General features: G+C 38.6%; 1 protein-coding gene across 1 annotated transcript in view; it reads left to right on the top strand.

The window, feature by feature from the left end:
• Window positions 1-19,052, top strand: part of STAMBP (STAM binding protein) — a 58,285-nt gene extending 39,233 nt beyond the window's left edge. The window contains exon 8 of the mRNA XM_061210799.1: window positions 18,989-19,052. Within this exon, the coding sequence (XP_061066782.1) occupies window positions 18,989-18,997 (9 nt within the window). The 3' untranslated portion in view covers window positions 18,998-19,052. The remainder of the gene's footprint in view (window positions 1-18,988) is intronic.
• Window positions 19,053-19,749: the final 697 nt, after the last annotated feature.

The following is a 19,749-nucleotide window of genomic DNA, read 5'->3' on the forward strand; positions in this document are numbered from 1 at the left end:
GAAAAAGAAAAATATATACAAAATTAGAAGTGAACAAAGGGATACAACGAATGCACATTTTAAGAAAGTCCTATGTATAACTAGGCTGATGAATTTGCATCTCAATGAAATTGTTAAACAGATCTCCAGAACTTTTTCATCTTGCAAAGCTGGAACTCTGTACCCATTAAACCACAACTTTCCTTTTTCCCCTCCCCCCAGCCCCTGGCAACCACCCTTCTGTTTTCTGTCTCAATGAATTTGCCTTCTTTAGATACCTTATATAAGTGGAATCATACAGTATTTGTCTTTTTGTGACTGGCTTATTTTACTCAGCATAATGTCCTCAAGGCTCATCCATGTTGTAGCATGTGTCAAAATTTCCTTCCTTTTTAAGGCTGAATAATATTCCATTGTATGTATATACCACATTTTGTTTATCCACTCATCTGTCAGTTGACACTTGGGTTGCCTCTACTTCTTAGCTAATGTGAACAGTGCTTCTGTGAACATGGGTATATAAATATCTCTTGCTGTTTTTAACTGCTGCAGAGCATAGGAAAATAAAAAAACGAGCATATTTCATTTTTGTGAACACAACCTAATAAATCGTATACACGTATATTTCACATCAACCTCAACAATATAGATGCAAATTTCCTAAATAAAAGCATTAATAAATTCATCAATATAGTGAAGGAATAATGTATCATAACTGCCAGCATTTGTTGTGCATCCCCATTTAGAACTTGTACATGACACCCCAGCTAGTAAGTGGTGGGCTAGGATGGCAGCCCAGGTCTGCCCAACCTTGCAGCCCATGATGCATTTGATGAGTTTGTTGAGAAGGTAACGTTGGCCCCACAAAAGAAATCCACTAATATAATACCTCACAGAAGAAGGTCAAAAGAAAATAAAGACCCAAGACTCTTTCATAGATAATAATAAAGTATTTGACAATGAGAATCAACATTTATTCTTTATTTTTCAAACTCCCCTAATAAATTAGGAAAGAAAGAAGCTTTGTTAACATGATAAAATATATCTTCTGAAACAACACCCAGCATCATTCTTAATAAAGAAATAATGTTGTTAGGGACAAGACAGACCCTTTCTAACTACTGTTATCTAACAGTGTTCTGAAAGGATAATCTAGCCAACATACTGAAGCAGAATAAAGAGTATACTACTGGAAAAGAGACACAGTTTTTGGCTGCAAACTAAGTACCTAAAAACCTAAGGATAATCAATCATTAAAAATGGTTAGACCTAATAAGAGCAGCAAAGTTGTCCACTAAAAGATATATATATATATATATCAATAAAACTTCTTTGTAGCTTTCTAGTACAGCCAATAGCCAGTTGTGATTGGGAAAAAAAAATTCTCATTCACCCTAGCAACCAAAACTATGAAATAACTTGGAACAAAATTAAAAGGAAATGTTCAGGACTTACATAAAGAAAACTAAGCTGTACAGAGGGACATGAAGAAAATAAATGGAAAGACAGATATTCTATATTCCATGAAGGGAAGATTTAATGCTTTAAAGATGTTAATTCTTCTTTAATTAAACCATAAATTTAAATGCAAGTCTACAAAAATTTTATTTTTTAACTTGAAAAGATTATTCTAAAATTAATCTGGAACTGGGACTTTCCTGGTGGCGCAGTGGTTAAGAATCCACCTTCCAATGCAGGGGACGTGGGATTGATCCCTGGTCAGGGAACTAGATCCCATGTGCATGCCGCAACTAAGAGTTTGCATGCCACAACTAAGGAGCCAACAAGCCACAACTAAGGAGTCTGTGAGCCGCAACTAAGGAGCCCAGCTGCTGCAACTAAGATCTAGGGCAACCAAAATAAATAAATAAAATTAAAATAAATAAATGATTTTAAAAATTAAAAAAAATAAAATTAATCTGGAATAAGTGAAATAACCATTTTTCAAAATTGAAAGATGAAGAGTGTTGGGGGAAATTTTATTACCAGGTAATTCTTATTATAAACTTATAAGTTAAAATGATAGCATACTGGTGGAAGAATAGGTTAAGAATTAACAAACTTTATTGTTCAAGGAGGTAAGACAGTGCTGTAGATAGCATGGACCGTATCTTGATGGAATTTGGTGTTGGTATGATGCCAGTGGCTTTTTTCAAGGCAAAGTGAGGTGAAGAGAGGAGACAGAGGGGTAGAGAAGCTAACTACAGGGAATGAATGAGAAATATCTAAGAATAGTCTTACTTTCTTTAGTCTAGGTGATGTTTTCACTTCTTTCACCCAGTAATAACCCATTACTATTTGTCCAACACAAGTAACATCCTATATTCTCACTCAGGCCTAGGAAAAAGAACAGAAATAACCCGTGGGCCACTGTGGGAGATTTTTTTTGGAGTTGCCGAAGGCCACAGAACTGCAAATGAGTGGTGTCAGACTTCCCAACCCACACTCAACCACGGTGCAATACTGCCTTCCTAAAATATGTATAGATATATGCATTCATTAAAACTATGGGAAAGAAATACACCGAAATATTAATAGTAGTTTTCTGTAGGTGATAGAATTATGGCATGATTGCTCTCTTTTTTTCCCTCTATACTTTTTTGAGTTTTCCAAATATTCTACAGAGAACATGAATCGTTTTTATATTGGACAGAAAGGACAATGCCTACTATTTTCAGAAACCAAAGCTCCACTGCCCCTTCAATGTGGGAATCAAGCCAAGACCTTATTCTTGGACGGCATCAGTGAAAGGGCCTTAGGAATGCTCTTGGGCACAGCAGCAGAGGCATGTCATATATGGAAACCTTCCATGAGGGTGACCTCACCACTGGAACCCATTCAAAATAAACCTTGCTGCAAGGGCTAGCAGCAGAGATCTTTGGACAAAACCTGGAGGATGGAAAGCTAAGAAAGAATTGACCTAAAGAAGACAACCTCCGGGCTTTGTCCTGAAGAACTCCTGTGCATCCATCTGGGCTTACTGGCAGATCTCCTCTGTGCTCAGTTCCTAAGGAAGGATTACTTTACCCCACCTCGCCCTCCTCCAAAAAAGAACTCCCACAGTGGCCCAAGGGTTATTTCTGGGTTTTTTTTCCTGGGCCTGAGTGAGAATATAAGATGTTACTTGTGCTGGACAAATAGGAATGGGTTATTGATGGGTGAAAGAAATGGAAACCTCACCTAAACTAAAGGAAGTAAGACTATTCTTAGCTATTCCTCAGTCATTCCCTGTAGTTAGCTTCCCTACCCCTCTGTCTCCTCTCTTCATCTCCCTTTGCCTTAAAAAAAGCCAACAGCATCATACCAAAGCACAATTCCATTAAGATATGGTTCATGCCATCTATAGCATTGACCCCTTTGCCACCTTGAACAGCTCTTAACACCCCTGCCTGCCATGCTTAAACATCTGTGCCTAGAACTTCTTTCACCCAGCTTAGTCTTCTATACCCTTCCGTTGGCTTAGGAGTTTTAAATTATTTTTAATTGAACCATAGTAGACTCAGGATAAGTTCACACAAATATTTTACTTCCCAGTCCCAATGTTGTTCTGCAAGCACAAGGCCTCTGATAATGGCCCTAGGAGCTTCAACGTGGCCTAGGAAGAGACCATATAATGAGAACCGAATCCTGTGTTGGTTTGAATTCTTTTCATTGTGCCTACAGAAAACTCAATTCAAACTGGTGTTCAGGCACAGCTGAATCCAGTGCCCATTGTCATCAAGGCTCATTTTGTGTTCTTCTCTTAGCTCTTACATACTCAATATTTGTTCATTTAATTACATTTTTCCAATATGGTAGTTTTGACAGCTATAGGTTTATATCCTATTGTCTTGGTAAATCCAGCAGGAAAAAGAGAATTTCTATGTCCAACAGTTCCAACAAGTCCTGGCACTGAGTCGTTGGGTCATGACTTTGGTCATGACTTCATCCTTGGACCAATCACTGTGGCCAAGGGGATGGAATGCTCTGATTGGCCAGGCCTGTGTTGTATATTTATACCCCATCTGAACTATATGCACTAGGAGTGGGGGAACATTCATTCTCCAAAGAAAAATCTTGATGGCATTAAGGGAGGAATGGATGTTGGGCAGGCAAAAGCAACAGATGCCTACAATAAGTGCCTAGAAGAAAAAGCTAGGGCACCATCCCACTGTGGGCACAATGACCCAAAGTGAGCAAGCTAATAAAACGCAAATGAAAACACCAAGTGCTATTGGCTTTAGGTAACAGCAGCTGGACTATGGGGTAGTAACCCTTTCACTTCCCAAAAGGTGGGTCACACATCCAGACCATGGGTCCTTTATTTAATTTGCATTTATTGAACACCTACTGTGCAGAGAGCACTCTTTAAAATACACAGGAAGTAAATGTTATACTCTCTGTCTTCAGGGAGAAAATAATGGAGTAAGATAAAGAAACTATACTCCCATGAATTAGCACAAGAGCAATTTCTTCATATTGATGAGTGTACACAGAATGAACACCAACTCTGTGCGTGAGTACTGAGGGAACCCAAGTTAAGCAGAAATGAATGTTTTCATCTTAATTTATTTATACTCTACTTAGGTAATTTAATTTATACGCTGTAATTTTTTTGTATTCCACTTTTAATTCTCTCAACAAATATTAACTGTATGCTAGACTCTGGATACCTAGTAGAAACGTTTTCCAGGATATGTAAAATACTACAAAGAGAAAATAAATTGAATGTACAGGCAAAGGAATATAGAATACAAGGATATAACAAAGCAGATTCAGTAATAGAGCAAAAAAGTAAACCATGATCACTTACATTCCCACCATGGATAGGCCACATGATATGTGATGTCATAAATAACATAAACATTTGTATAATAAAGCCAAACAGCACATAGAGGGTTATGTTTTTCCATATAAAAGATGGCATCTCACTAAAGCACAATATGTAGTAAAAGTAATTCTACTGGAATGCAGGGAGTGGGGGCAGGCAGTATAGTTCAGCTCAGATACCTAGCTGTCTGTAAATCTGGTTTAACCTAGGGATGTATTTTGTCATATCTGAGAGCTCAGGTGGACTGCATGGATTTTAAACAACTCCAAGTTTCTCTTTGGTGACATTTTAATAAATATTTAGTGACAGTGAACTTGGAATTGTAATCTTTGGCAAGTACGTGGAGTTTAGCTGCCATTCTTTATTGGCGGCTAAGTAAGATCCGAGGCTGTTGACTTTCAAACTCTTTTTTTAACACAGCTCACCAAGGTGGAGTGAGAGAGCCCATGGCCCACTTAGTACATTGATTCCCACTTTACAGCAGAAAAGGGACTTGCAGTAACCACAAAGGGATTTTGTACAGCAAATTTGGGGAATCAAATTTTGAACAGTATGGTTGTCTCCTCATTTATGAACTTGGAAATAACATGGGACTATACCTAGGTAATAATTTTGATCTGTAGCCCTTTTCTGTCCATAGTTTACTAATAAAGACTGTTGTGTATACAGACCATTCCTTTTCCAAAAAAAATATAAAGCCGTATCATCAGAATAAAAAAGGGTATCTCCATTTCTTTTTTTATAGCAAGGGGCTATGCAACTAACTCGTCCAAAGATACTATCAGTTTTTGTTTTTGTTTTTAATGAGTGGAAAAGTACTGGTGTCAGAACTCAGCCTGGATCAGCCCTCAGGAAACTCCCCCCATTCTGGCCCATGAACTTCCTAGGTGTTATTCAGCGTTTCGTCCCACACGAACTCGCTTTCCAGGGTAACCACTCAAAAAACTCTTCTGGAGTCTGCCCTTGTTGCCAGATTCCATTCTCACCACAAGATATTATTGAAGTAAAATATATGTTTTCGCTTTATTGAGATATAATTGACGTATGGCACAATATAAGTTTAAGGTGTATAACATAATGGTTTGACTTATGTACGTGAAAAGATGACCACAGTAGGTTTAGTGAACATCCATCATCTCATATAGGCAGATGAAATAACTCACTTGGGAGAGTGTTAGACTGAAGAAATAGAAAAAAATTCTTTTCCTTGTCATGAGAATTCTTAGGAGTTACTTTGGAGAAGTGTTACTCTTAACAGCTTTCATTTATAACATAGAACAGTGTTAATTATCTTTATTATGTTGTACATTACTTCTGCAGTACTTATTTATCTTATAACTGGAAGTCTGTACCTTTTGATCGCTTTCATTCGATTCTCCCCCTCCCCACCCTCTGGTAACCTCAAATCTAATCTCTTTTTCTATGAGTTTGTTCATTTGTTTACTTTTGAAGAATAAGCGACCTACAACACTGTGTTAGTTCCTGGTATACAACATAGTGATTCGATATTTCTATACATTTCAAAATGATCACCATGATAAGTCTAGTTGTCATCTGGCACCATACAAGGATATTAAATAATTATTGACTACATTTCCCACATTGTACATTTCATACCTTGACTCATTTATTTTGTAACTGAAAGTTTGTACCTCTACTTTCCCTCACCTATTTTTCTCCTCCCCTTCAAAGTAAAATATTTTTAAGACAGTGAAAAAATGTATCCTAAACCTTAACTTTTGTGAAGTCCTGAGTGGTCTCTTACTATTTTGGTTTTTCACAACTTTTTCATTTGACTTGTTAAAGGTTATTTTGGCTACCCAAGAACATTTTGAAAATTAAGGCTGATTCTAAATTATTTGCATTATGTTGTTATGGGAGAACCTCACTTTCAGAACACTACTAGTTCTCAGCTAATACCAAATTGCAAATATATTTTTTCCCTCAGCACTAGGGGAGGATGTAACGCTGAGGTTAAGAGCCGGCTCCAAAGCTAAACTGACCTGGGGTGGATTCCTGGCTCCCTCACTTGCTGACTATGTCACTTCAATAAGTGCCTTACCCTCCCCAGCTTCAAAGTCCTCAACTCTCTAAAATGTGGAAAATACCACGTTTAGATAAGGGAATGCATACAGTTTGTAGCACATAGACCCAACTCAATAAGTAGCAGCTATCAATAATAGTAATAATAATAATAATAAGGCCCAAAGCCAGTAGTTTGCTCCAAATAACCCTTTGCGGGCTCTCGTCTTTCAGAGGAACATCCTTGCCTTTCTAGAGAGATGGACAGAGGATCCTAACAGTCCAGGCTCAGCTGAGTCCCTATACGCTGAGGCCTTTCCCAGGGAAACCAGAGCCCTTAATCACAAAATGAAGGGGAGGGGGGGGAATGTCTTTCATTTAAAAGCCACCCTTCTGTGTGGGTAGGCCTGAAGTGTCAGATAAAGCTTTACTTTTAAATAACCATCCAGCAGGGCTTCCCTGGTGGTGCAGTGGTTAAGAATCTGCCTGCCAATGCAGGGGACACGGGTTCGAGCCCTGGTCTGGGAAAATCCCACATAACCGCGGAGCAACTAAGCCTGTGCGCCACAACTACTGAAGCCTGCACGCCTAGAGCCCGAGCTCTGCAACAAGAGAAGCCACCGCAATGAGAAGCCCGCGCACCCCAGCGAAGAAGAGTAGCCCCTGCTCACTGCAACTAGAGAAAGCCTGCGCACAGCAACGAAGACCCAACACAGCCAAAAATAATACATAAAAATATAATTTATAAAAAAAAAAAAGAACCATCCAGCAGGGAGGCTACCAACCCTACTTTTAAAGCCCTCCAGTCCCCCTTCCCCCATCCTTCCCCTCTAGCTTCTCCTGTCTCCCAGGCTGAAAATAGCCACCTGGGGCACCACACCACAAAGGCTTGCCAGGAAGGATGCAGGCAGGAATGGGGGAGGGAACTGCCTGATAATAAGTAAGGGAAGGAACGGGGATCCATGACACCCAAGGCTCAGGACTCCTAGAAAGTGGAGAGGGGTGTGTGGTCCATTTCTAGCTCCTCCAGAGTTGGGGTCATCCCTGAGGGCAGGCAGGAAAAGGGCATGTGTCTTTTTACTTAGCTGGCTGATAGGTTTCAGAGTTCTTCCTTTGGCTGTCACTTCTCCATTTAGCACTGACTGTCCAAGTGCTGGCTATCTCATAGCGATCACACGTGGGGTTTTTGGTATATTCTGTGCAAACAGTGCCCCACCTAAACTGCACACTTCCTTGATATGGGAAATCTGGTCTAGTTCAAACGCTTTTACCCTCCCTTAGCCCCACTCTAGGGATACACCCTCCATGGGTGCACCCACAGACTTTCTCTTGGCTTAGATATTGGCAAGAAGGCTGAAGCCCAACCACCTTCCCTGTGCCCATTGGACCTGTGAGGACATCCCAAATGGGGGTGTCCAGTCTGCTCCACAGACTTCCCCACTGTCTGCCCTGTCTCATTGCCTTCCTCCAAACCCCCTCAGGTGGGCTCAGGGCAGATCAATACAGCCTCTGCACTGTCAGACACCCAAAAGGAGAATGAGAACTATTGCACCTGGATCTTCCAAAGGTCCTCTTGGAATCCCCACTCACTCGGCAGGGGTTACTTATTAGCAGCCCTCCCCTCCCCACAGAGAAAGGAGAAAATTCCCTCTCACCATAGCACTGCTCTCCTTCCAAGGCTGAGGGCTCCAACTGGGAAGACTCAGTCTCCTTCTCTCTCTAGCTTTCTCACATAGGTGTCTGGGACTCCGAGTGGGGGGCAGGGACGCTGCTCCCAGAAAGTAGGGTGGTTGAGCCTCTCAGTAAGCCTTGGGGGAGGCATTAGGCTCCTTTTTTTGGCCGTCTCCTGTAGCTTGTTGTTTGCAGTTGGGACCATAGCGATGATTCAGGGAAACAAAAATGTTCACTCAACATTCTGTACACAGATAGGAGTTAATCCTGTTGTTCAGATCCTCTAAATCCTTCCTGATTTTTTTGCCTCCTTGTCCTATCAGTTACTGAGAATTTTCTCAGTGTTAAAAATCTATCAACGTGATTGCAAATTTGTGTCTTTCTCTTTTTTGTTTGGTCAGTTTTTGCCCTTGCTCTGTGTGTGTGTGTGTGTGTGTGTGTGTGTGTGTGTGTGTTAGGTGCATATAAATGTGGAATTGCTATATCCTCTGGTGGACTCTTTTTTATTATAAAACATTTCTTTATCTTTAGGACTGTTCCTTGCCTTAAAACCTTTGATGTTAGTACAACTTTCTTTTGATTAGTGCTTCTTTCAGTTTTACTGAATCCTTGCATTTAAGGCGTATCTCTTATAAGCAGTGTTGATTATTGTTGATTTAATATCATCAAATATGCAGTCAAAATTTTTTTATTTTTATTGTATTTATTTATTTTTGGCTGCGTTGGGTCTTTGTTGCTGCATGTGGGCTTTCTCTGGTGGCAGCAAAGCGGGGTTACTCTTCATTGCAGTGCGCGACCTTCTAATTGCAGTGGCTTCTCGTTGCGGAGCTCGGGCTCTAGGCACCCAGGCTTCAGTAGTTGTGGCTCACAGGCTTAGTTGCTCCCTGGCATGTGGGATCTTCCCCAACCAGGGCTCGAACCTGTGTCCCCTGCATTGGCAGGCGGATTCTTAACCACTGCGCCACCAGGGAAGTCCCCACCCAATTGCTTTTAAATTGTTCTCTTTATCTTAATATTCCACACCCCGCCCCTCCCCGCCTCCCTCCCCCCACCCTGGCATACCATGGTTCCACTATGATGTGTCTAGGAATTATTTTCTTTGTATTTATCCTACTTGGGATACACAGTACTTCTTGAATCTGTGGCTTAATGTATTTCACCTGTGTTGGAAATTTCTTGTCCATTATTTTTCAAATATTCTTTTTGTCTCATTCTTTCTCTCTTCTCCTTCTAGGACTGCAATTACACATGTTAAACCTTTTCACCATATTCCAAATTTCTCTTTTTTGTATTTTTCCTATTTTTCCAAAATATAGATCATCTGTGATCTGTTTCTGTTGTTTGCTTTTTCTGTTTCAGTCCTACTTCCTGGTATTCCTGATAATTTTTCAACTGAATGCCAGATACTGTGGACAAATATTTGTACAGGCTCTTAATAGTATTATTTTCCTCTAGAGAGAATTTACTCTAAATTTTCACAGGTAGTTAGAAATCACCTTATTCCAATCTGTAATTGAACTTATTTTAAGCTGGGTTCAGTCTTTGTAAGGCCTGGTCTATTTCTGGCTTGCCCTTATTCTCTAGAGCATAGTTTTTTATGGGACTAGGATTAGTTAGGGTTGTCCAAAGAAATAGAACCAAAGAGAGAGAGAGAGAGAGAGAGAGAGAGCGACTGAAGATCCAGGGAAGAATTGCAGTTTGAGTCCAAAGGTGGTCTGCTGGCAGAATTTCTTCTTCCAGGAAGATCAGTCTTCTTCTATTAAGGTCATCTACTGATTGGATGAGACCCACCCACATTGTGGAGGATAATCTGCATTACTCAAAGTCTACTGATTTAAATGTTAATATCTCATCTAAAAAAATACCTTCACGGAAATACCTCAATTAATATTTGACCAATTATCTGGGTACTGTGGCCTAGCCTAGTTAATACATAAAGTTAACCATCACAGGTCCCAGTGGAAAGCCTGGAGTGTTTGACAGTGCCCCTCCTCCACAGCGGGCTCTGAACTCCAGTGTTTTTCTCCCTAGCCTCATAAGTCTGCCAAAAGTACTGATAAGCTTCCCATTCTCTCAGTTACTGCTTCTTGCTCAACTTCTTGGTCTCTGCCCTATGCTGCTTAAACACTGAAAGATGTCTCAAGAGGAAAATGGCATAGAATATCAAGTTCACCAGAATGAGTTTTCTCTCTCCAGAAACCTGGCCTCTTATGTCCTATTTTGGTAGTTCGCTGGTGCCTTCAAACAGGTGTTTTCAGGTTTTATCCTAGAGGGAGGATCACTGAGATGCTGAGAAGACATTTTACTAAATCCAACTCCCAATTAATAACTCTTAATAAACGTTTGGTGGAACAATACTTCCATAATATGTAAAATAATGCATATTATATTGAATTATATTTAATGAGGAAATGCTAGATCATGATCCTCAATGACATATTGGGAACATGCTTCAGTATTATCTGTGTAATTAACCGAACACAGTTGCCTGGGTGCCACCTCAGATTTAATGAATTAGAACTTGTGAGGGTTGTAGGGATGGTTAAGAACACTGAACTAGAGGCATTCTCATTAAAGACAAGGATGCCAGTTGTAAGAGCAAAACATTAAACATTGTTCTGAAAGTTCTAAATAGTGTAATAAAAATAAGAAACTAAATAAAATGTAGAAATATTGGTTTAAATAAATATGAGTTTCAGATGATATGCTATCTACTCAAAAAAAAAACCCGTCAAACTAATGAGATAGTTTAGCAAGATGACTAGATATATGTGTATAATAATATATATGTATATAATAAAATGCATGTTTCCTATATGTCAGTAATCAGATAGAAAATATAACAAAAATGTTAATATAGTAGCATCAAAAAACGTAAAAACCTAGTTTGAAAAACAGAACTGTGCAAGGTCTATATGAGGAAAACCTTGAGATGTTATTAAGGGACATAAAGAAAGTTTTGAATAAATGGAAAGACATACAATTATGTAAAGGTATAGATGTTTTCTAAATTAATATGTAGGGAATTCTCTGGCAGTCCATTGGTTAGGGCTTTAGGCGTCACGCTTCCACAGCAGGGGGCATGGGTTCAATCCAATCCCTTGTCGGGGAATTAAGATCCCACATGCTGTGCAGCCAAAAATACATAAATACGCTAATTAATTAATTAATATTAAATTCAATATAACCAATTAGGATCTCAACTCTTTCAGGGGATGTGGTGAGAGAATTTCACAAAATGATTTTAAAGTTTTTCTGGAGAATAAATGAGCAATAATAACAGAAATATTTGAAAGAGAATAACAGTGCAATATTTACTTCAGCAGATGTTAAAACCTAGAGCTATATTTAAAATGCTGAGATACTGGTACAGAAATGGGCAAATAAAGGAAGACAGTAGAATATAGAAAGAGAGAAAATTTTAAATCATTGAGATGGTGTTGACTAGTTTATAAATGATGTTGCCTAGTTAACAAATAATGCTGGTAATAGCCTTGAAGGAAGAGAGAAGACAGGGGAGTTTGATCCATATCTCTTGTTTACATTAGAATAGATTTCAGCTGGATTAAATAAAGATTTCAATATAATAATGAAATAATGAAAGTGCCAGAATAAAATGTAGGTGAATAGTTATATAATTATGAGTAGAGAAATTTTTTTTTTAGACATGGCCCCAAGATACATAAGATGAAGGATAAACAGATATTATTACATCAAAAGTTAAAGCTTTATCAGAGTAGTGTTTACCTTGGGAGGATTATCAACTGGGAGAGGTTACACGGAAACCTGATGTGGGTAATGATTATACGGGTATAAAGACTTATTGAGCACTTAAAATTTGTGTGCTTTTCTAAATGTATGTTATCCTTCAATTTAAAAAAACTTTAAGTAAAACTTCCTTTTTTAAAAAGATACCATGAAAATAATTTTAAAAGAAATGACAAACTAGGAATAACTATTTGCAACATTCACAGCATACAAAATGTTAATTAATATCTTAAGTATATAAAGAATTATTATAAATCAATAAGAAAGGATTAGGCACGCTAATAAAAATGCAAAAAAACTCTAACAGGCAATTTACGAAAGAAGAAATACAAATTGACAATAAACAAGAAAATATGTATAACTCACTAATAACCAAATAAATGCAAATTTAAACCCAGTACAGCACTATTTTTCACCTATTAGATTGTGAAGATTAAAAGGTTTGATGCTCCACACTGAAGAAAGAGGCAGCAGCCATCCATACTAAAAACAGCCCTCTCACCAAAAATATTAAACCCATGCAGGCTACACAGGGATGCTCCCACATAAAAATAGCCCTCCAAGACCGCAGGAGATAATTGTTTCTCCTAAACTCATAGAATAAGAGAAATATAAGCAAAATGAAGAAGCAGAGGAACCGCTCCCAATTAAAAAATCAAGAGAATTCCCCTGAAAGAATAAAAAATGAAACAGACCTCTTCAGTCTAATAGACATGAGTTCAAAAAGGAGATAATAAAAATACTGAAGGAATTAAGAAAAGCTATTGACAGAAATGCAGATTGCTGTAAAAAAAGGAACTAGAAACTGTAAAGAGGAGCCAAAAAAAGTAGAAAACTCATTTGCCAAGACAAAACCTGAGCTAAAGGCAATAAATAGCAGATTGAATAATGCAGAAGAATGAATAAGTGATCTGGAAGATAGAACTATGGAAATCAACCAATCAGAACACAAACAAAGACAAAAGAAAAAAATGAAAACAGTCTAAGAGACCTATGGGATAATACAAAGTGTGACAATCTATGCATAATAGGGATCCCAAAAGGAGAACAAAGAGAAAAGGGATCAAAAATGTATTTGAAGAAATTATGGCTGAAAACTTCCCAAACCTAAAGAAGGAAACAGATATTCAGGTACAGGAAGCACAGAGGGTCCCAAACAAGATGAACCTAAACAGACCTACACCAAGATATATTATAATTAAAATGGCCAAAGTTAAAGAGAGGATTCTAAAGGCTGCAAGAGAAAAACAAAGAGTTAATTACAGGGGAACCCCCATAAGGCTATCAGCTGATTTATCTACAGAAATGTGGCAGACCAGAAGGGAGTGGCAAGATATATTCAAAGTCCTGAAAGGGAAAAATCTACAACCTAGGATACTCTACCCAGCAAGATTATCATTTAGAATAGAAGGAGAGATAAAGAATTTCTAAGACAAACAAAAACTAAAAGAATACAGCAATACTAAACCTATCATAAAAGAAATAATGAAAAGTCTTCTAGAGGGGTGGGATAGGGAGGATGGGAGGGAGGCTCAAGGGGGAGGGGATATGGGGACATGTGTATGCACATGGCTGATTCGCTTTGTTGTGCAACAGAAACTAACACAGTATTGTGAAGCAATTATACTCCAATAAAGATCTATTAAAAAAAATAAAAAAGAAGCAAGAATCTATAGGATAGAGAAAATCACAATTGGAAAGTAAATCACTTAAATAAGCCAGTATACAGATTAAAAAAATAAAATAAAATAAATTTTTGTGAAAGCGATAACCAAAATGAATAGCAAAAGGATAAACATGAAAATGTAAAAGAGGACATCAAAATCATAAAATGTAAGGGATGAGAGTGAGAAAATGTAGATGATTTTTTTTTTAGAATATGTTTGAGCCTATATGACTATCAGTCTAAAGCAAGTAGATATAGTAGTGGGTTAACATACTTGAAAAATAGGGTAATCACAAATCAAAAACACACAATAGATTCACAAAAAACAAAAAGAAGAGAACACAAGCATAATACAAAAGAAAATCATCAAACCGAAACCAAATCAAACCAAACCAAAGGGAAAAACAAAAAGATAACGAAAGGAGCAAAGAAGATATAAAAAATCAACTGGAAAACAAGGTTTAAAATGACAATAAATACATATCTATCAATAATTACCTTAAATGTCAATGGACTAAATACTCCAATCAAAAGACACAGAGTGGCAGACTGGATTAAAAAACAAGAGCCTACAATATGCTGCCTACAAGAAACCCACTTTAGGGCAAAGGACACACATAGATTGAAAGTGAGGGGATGGAAAAAGATATTTCATGCAAGTGGAAATGACAAGGAAGCAGAGGTCACAATACTCATATCAGACAAAACAGACTTTAAAACAAAGGCCATAAAAAGATTTTTAAAAAGAGAGCTCCAGGGCTTCCCTGGTGGCGCAGTGGTTGAGAGTCTGCCTGCCAATGCAGGGGACACGGGTTCGAGCCCTGGTCTGGGACGATCCCACATGCCACGGAGCAACTGGGCCCGTGAGCCACAACTACTGAGCCTGCGGGTCTGGAGCCTGTGCTCCGCAACAAGAGAGGCCGCGATAGTGAGAGGCCCGCGCACCACGATGAAGAGTGGCTCCCGCTCACCACAACTAGAGAAAGCCCTCGCACAGAAACGAAGACCCAACACAGCTAAAAATAAATAAATAAATTTAAAAAAAAAAAAAGAGAGAGCTCCAAACCAAGATCTAACAGGACTCAAGAATTCTAATGAATTCAGGTATAATTCTAGAGTGGTGAAGGAGGTTTCAGGCATAGTCTGATTAAACTACCCCTTAAACACATCCAACTCCCCTTGCTGTGAAACAATGATTATCTGGCAACTTCTGATAGTCTGGATCAAGGGTTGGTTGGCAAACTGTTTCTTAAAGGGCCAGATAGTAAATATTCAAGGCTTGCAGGCCACTTGGTCTCTGTCACAGCCAATCAACTCTGCTGTTGTAGCACAAAACAGCCAGAGACAGTGCATAAACATGGGAATGGCAGAATTCCAAGAAGATGTTATTTGCAAAAACAGGTGGCCAGCCTGAGGGCTGCAGTTTGTCAACCTCTGGTTTAGATAGGGAACAATATTACTTTCGTTTTAAAGAGAATTTGGGTTTATCAACAATATCAACAGTAGTTTATACTTATTGCCAAGTAATACATGGAACAGAACATCAATCACCCAACTGCTAATGTGATCAGCAAACCAGTCAATTCAGTGTGAGTAGACAGAATTCTGGATTTTGATCCTCACAGCACCTACAAGAGGCCCAAGGTGGGCAGCCTGTAAACCACCCTATCTATGAGATCCTATGGCTACAACTGAGTAGATGTAAGAATGAGCTCTCAGAACCCAGAAGTCACCATATTGGCACCACTAAAAAAATGGCAGAGTTTGGAATAAAAATTGAGGGAATGTCAGTCAGTACAAAATCATCCCGACAATCAGTAAAATCCTCTAATGGGTGGTGACAAAAATTCAATAACATGTTTGGAGAAGAATGATATCAAGTATAAGTGGCAAACCAAATTCTGGTCCCCAAAGAGGCCTTAATACTAATTCTAGAAACCAATGATTAAAATAAAATGGTGAAACAAAATGTGAGGGCATTAGTATAATTTGTCCCTCAGTTTAATGAAAGGTATGGAAGGTATTGATAGTCACAAAAGGATAACTGCAAGCTAACTCCCAAAGTGCAGTTAAGAATCATAACATTAATTAGATCAGCCATCTGCAGAAATGATACAAACCAAGAAATGTATGGTATCAGTTTTAGGAATAATCCAAATCTAACCTAGGTGATCTAGACAGTGAGTGGGACATAACTCTTTTTTTTTTTTTTAAACATCTTTATTGGAGTATAATTGCTTTACAATGGTGTGTTAGTTTCTGCTTCATAACAAAGTGAATCAGCTATACATATACATATATCACCATATCTCCTCCCTCCTGCGTCTCCCTCCCACCCCTCTAGGTGGTCACAAAGTACCAAGCTGCTCTCCCTGTGCTATTCGGCTGCTTCCCACCAGCTATCTATTTTACATTTGGTAGTATATATAAGTCCATGCCACTCTCTCACTTCGTCTCAGCTTACCCTTCCCCCTCCCCCTGTCCTCAAGTCCATTTTCTACGTCTGCGTCTTTATTCCTGTCCTGCCTCTAGGTTCTTCAGAACCTTTTTATTTATTTATTTACTTTAGATTCCATATATATGTGTTAGCATACGGTATTTGTTTTTCTCTTTCTGACTTACTTCACTCTGTATGACAGACTCTAGGTCCATCCACCTCACTGGAAATAACTCAATTTCGTTTCTTTTTATGGCTGAGTAATATTCCATTGTATATATGTGCCACATCTTCTTTATCTATTCATCTGTCAATGGACACTTAGGTTGCTCCCATGTCCTGGCTATTGTAAATAGAGCTGCAATGAACATTGTGGTACATGATTCTTTTTGAGTTATGGTTTTCTCAGGGTGTAGGACATAGTTCTTGATGAAATCAATTGTAGAGACTGATAAAATGACCTGATTAGGTGAGAGCCCTGATATGGTAAGAGTGCAGCTTCCATTTACTTGCTACAGAACACTTACTACATGCCAGAAGCTTTACACACATGATTTCATTTATTCCTCCCAATAGGCATATGAAGAAATATTATTTATGGATGAGAAAATTAAAGCTTAGAGATGTTAACTTGCCTAAAGTTAGTAGTAGGGGGCAGAGCTGTAATTCAAACCCAGACCAGGACTCTACAACTAATTGTGTTTTCAAGCGGATCATCTGTAGAACTCTATTCTGCAAAATGTTCTATGGGCAAATCAGTTGGGAAATTCTGAGTGTTTACTGTACTCTAGGACTTCTCTAAGCCTCTACTATAAATTTAAAGACCAGGGAAAATAGCAACTGGATTGACTGGCCTTTCTAGACCATCTCTTTACTTGTCCTTCCTCTTTCTAACTGTACAAAGTGAATAGTTAACAGAAAATAATACTTCCAGGATGTGGACTAGATATGGTAGGAGTATGTAATTAGGGTGCTAAAAAATGCTTGGATTTGAGGTTCAGTATTTAAAAATGAATGTTTATATGTAAAAACAAAAGTAAAAATGGGGTTTTAAAAAAATTAAACTTAAAGGAGTACATTGGCTGGACTTCCCTCATGGTGCGGTGGTTAAGATTCCGCCTGCAGGGGACATGGGTTCGAGCCCTGGTCCGGGAAGATCCCACATGCCATGGAGCAACTAAGCCTGTGCGCCACAGCTACTGAGCTTGCGCTCTAGAGCCCGCGAGCCACAACTACTAAGCCTATGTGCCACAACTACTGAGCCCGTGTGCCACAACTACTGAAGCCTGCACGCCTAGAGCCCGTGCTCTGCAACAAGAGAAGCCACCGCAATGAGAAACCCGCACACCACAACAAAGAGTAGCCCCCGCTCGCCACAACTAGAGAAAGCCCGCGCTCAGTGATGAAGACCCAACACAGCCAAAAATAAATAAATAAATAAATTAATTAATTAATTAATTTTAAAAAAAGAAATACATTGGGTAATAATTACAGTAAAGAGTATGCTCTAAGAATAGGAGTAAAAGCTGTTTGGCTCCCCTTGGTGGTTTGGCTCATAGAAGCTCTTAGTTGTAAACAAGCAGAAGATGCAATCTCTGACATAATTTAAACTGGGTAAAGCATTTAAAAAAAAAAAAAAAGGTTTGATGCTCTCCAGTTAGGTTCCAGGAAAATGAGCACTCTCATACCTTAGTGGGACAATAAATTGCAATGACTTTCTGGAGGTCTGGCTTAGCAAAATGATTTCTAATTAAAATATGTATTCTAGGGACTTCCCTGGTGGTCCAGTGGTTAAGACTCCACTCCCAATGCAGGGGGCCCGGGTTCAATCTTTGGTCAGGGAACTAAATCCCACATGCCACAACTAAAAGAGCCTGCATGCTGCAACTAAGACCCGGCGCAACCAAATAAATAAATATATGTATATTTTTTAAATGTGTATTCTACTTAACCAAGAAATTTCTCCTTTTGGAATGATCTAAGGAGATAATCCCATAGGTACACACACATAAGTAAAAGCATATTCATCACAGTATTGTTTATAATAGTGACAAAGTGGAAACTACTTATTACAGTCAATCAGTAAAGGACTAGTTTGATAAATACATTGAAATATATGCAGCCAATAAAATAGATAATGATGAAAATCTATGTCTATGGACACAGAAAAAAAGAAATTCCAAGACATTTTGTTAAGTGATTAAAAGTGGGATTTATTTATTTCTTCATTTAACAGATGTTTCTTGAGGGCCCACATGTGTCAGGCCCTCCTGTAGTCATGGGGGATACAGCAATGAGCAAAAAAGAAAAGAAATTGTTGCCTTTCTAGAGCTGATATTCTAGTGGCAAATGAAAGATAATAAAAAGTGAAATAAATTATGTAGCATATAAAGCAGTGTGTACAGTACTATAAATGTGTATTTGTATTGCAAAATATCTGTTCATAATGGTTGTCTGGATGGTGGGGATTTTTATCTTCCATTTCATACGTTTTCTTTTTTTTTTCTTGAAATGTTTTGAATTCCTTTTAAATCAGAAGACATCAATGAATTTCTATTTTGACAAAACATAAAATGACAAAATTTTATTTTAAAGAGTGTCTGGATAAATGATATTTGCTGTTTCCTTCCCTCAGAGAAATTGAAACATCAACAACTGTGAAATGGGAGAAATTTTTTGACATTAAAAGTAAGTGCTCAAATGTAAATCAAAACCACAATGATGTGGAGCAATAGGAACTCTCATTCATTGCTGGTGAGAATGCAAAATGGTACAGCCACTTTGGAAGGCAGTTTGAAGTTTCTTACGAAACTAAATATACTCTCACCATATGATCCAGCAATCACACTCCTGGGATCTACTCCAATGAGTTGAAAATGTTATGTCCACACAAAAACCTCCTCGAGGATGTTTAGAGCAGCTTTATTCATAATTAACAAAACTTGGAAGCATCAAGATGTCCTTCAGTAGGTGAATGGATAAATAAACTGTGGTACATCCAGACACAGGAATATTATTCACTACTAAAAAGAAAGCAGGGGCTTCCCTGGTGGCACAGTGGTTAAGAATCCGCCTGCCAGTGCAGGGGACACAGGTTCGAGCCCTGGTCCGGGAAGATCCCACATGCCCTGGAGCAACTAAGCCCGTGTGCCACAACTACTAAGCCTGCACTCTAGAGCCCGCAAGCCACAACTACTGAGTCCATGTGCCACAACTGCTGAAGCCCACGTGCCTAGAGCCTGTGCTTCACAACAAGAGAAGCCACCGCAATGAGAAGCCTGCACACCGCAGCAAAGAGTAGACCCCGCTCGACGCAACTAGAGAAAAGCCCGTGCACAGCAACGAAGACCCAATGCAGCCAAAAATTAATTAATTAATTAATTTTAAAAAGAAGAA

The sequence above is a fragment of the Eubalaena glacialis genome, chromosome 14, assembly GCF_028564815.1.
Source record: "Eubalaena glacialis isolate mEubGla1 chromosome 14, mEubGla1.1.hap2.+ XY, whole genome shotgun sequence".
NCBI lineage: Eukaryota > Metazoa > Chordata > Mammalia > Artiodactyla > Balaenidae > Eubalaena > Eubalaena glacialis.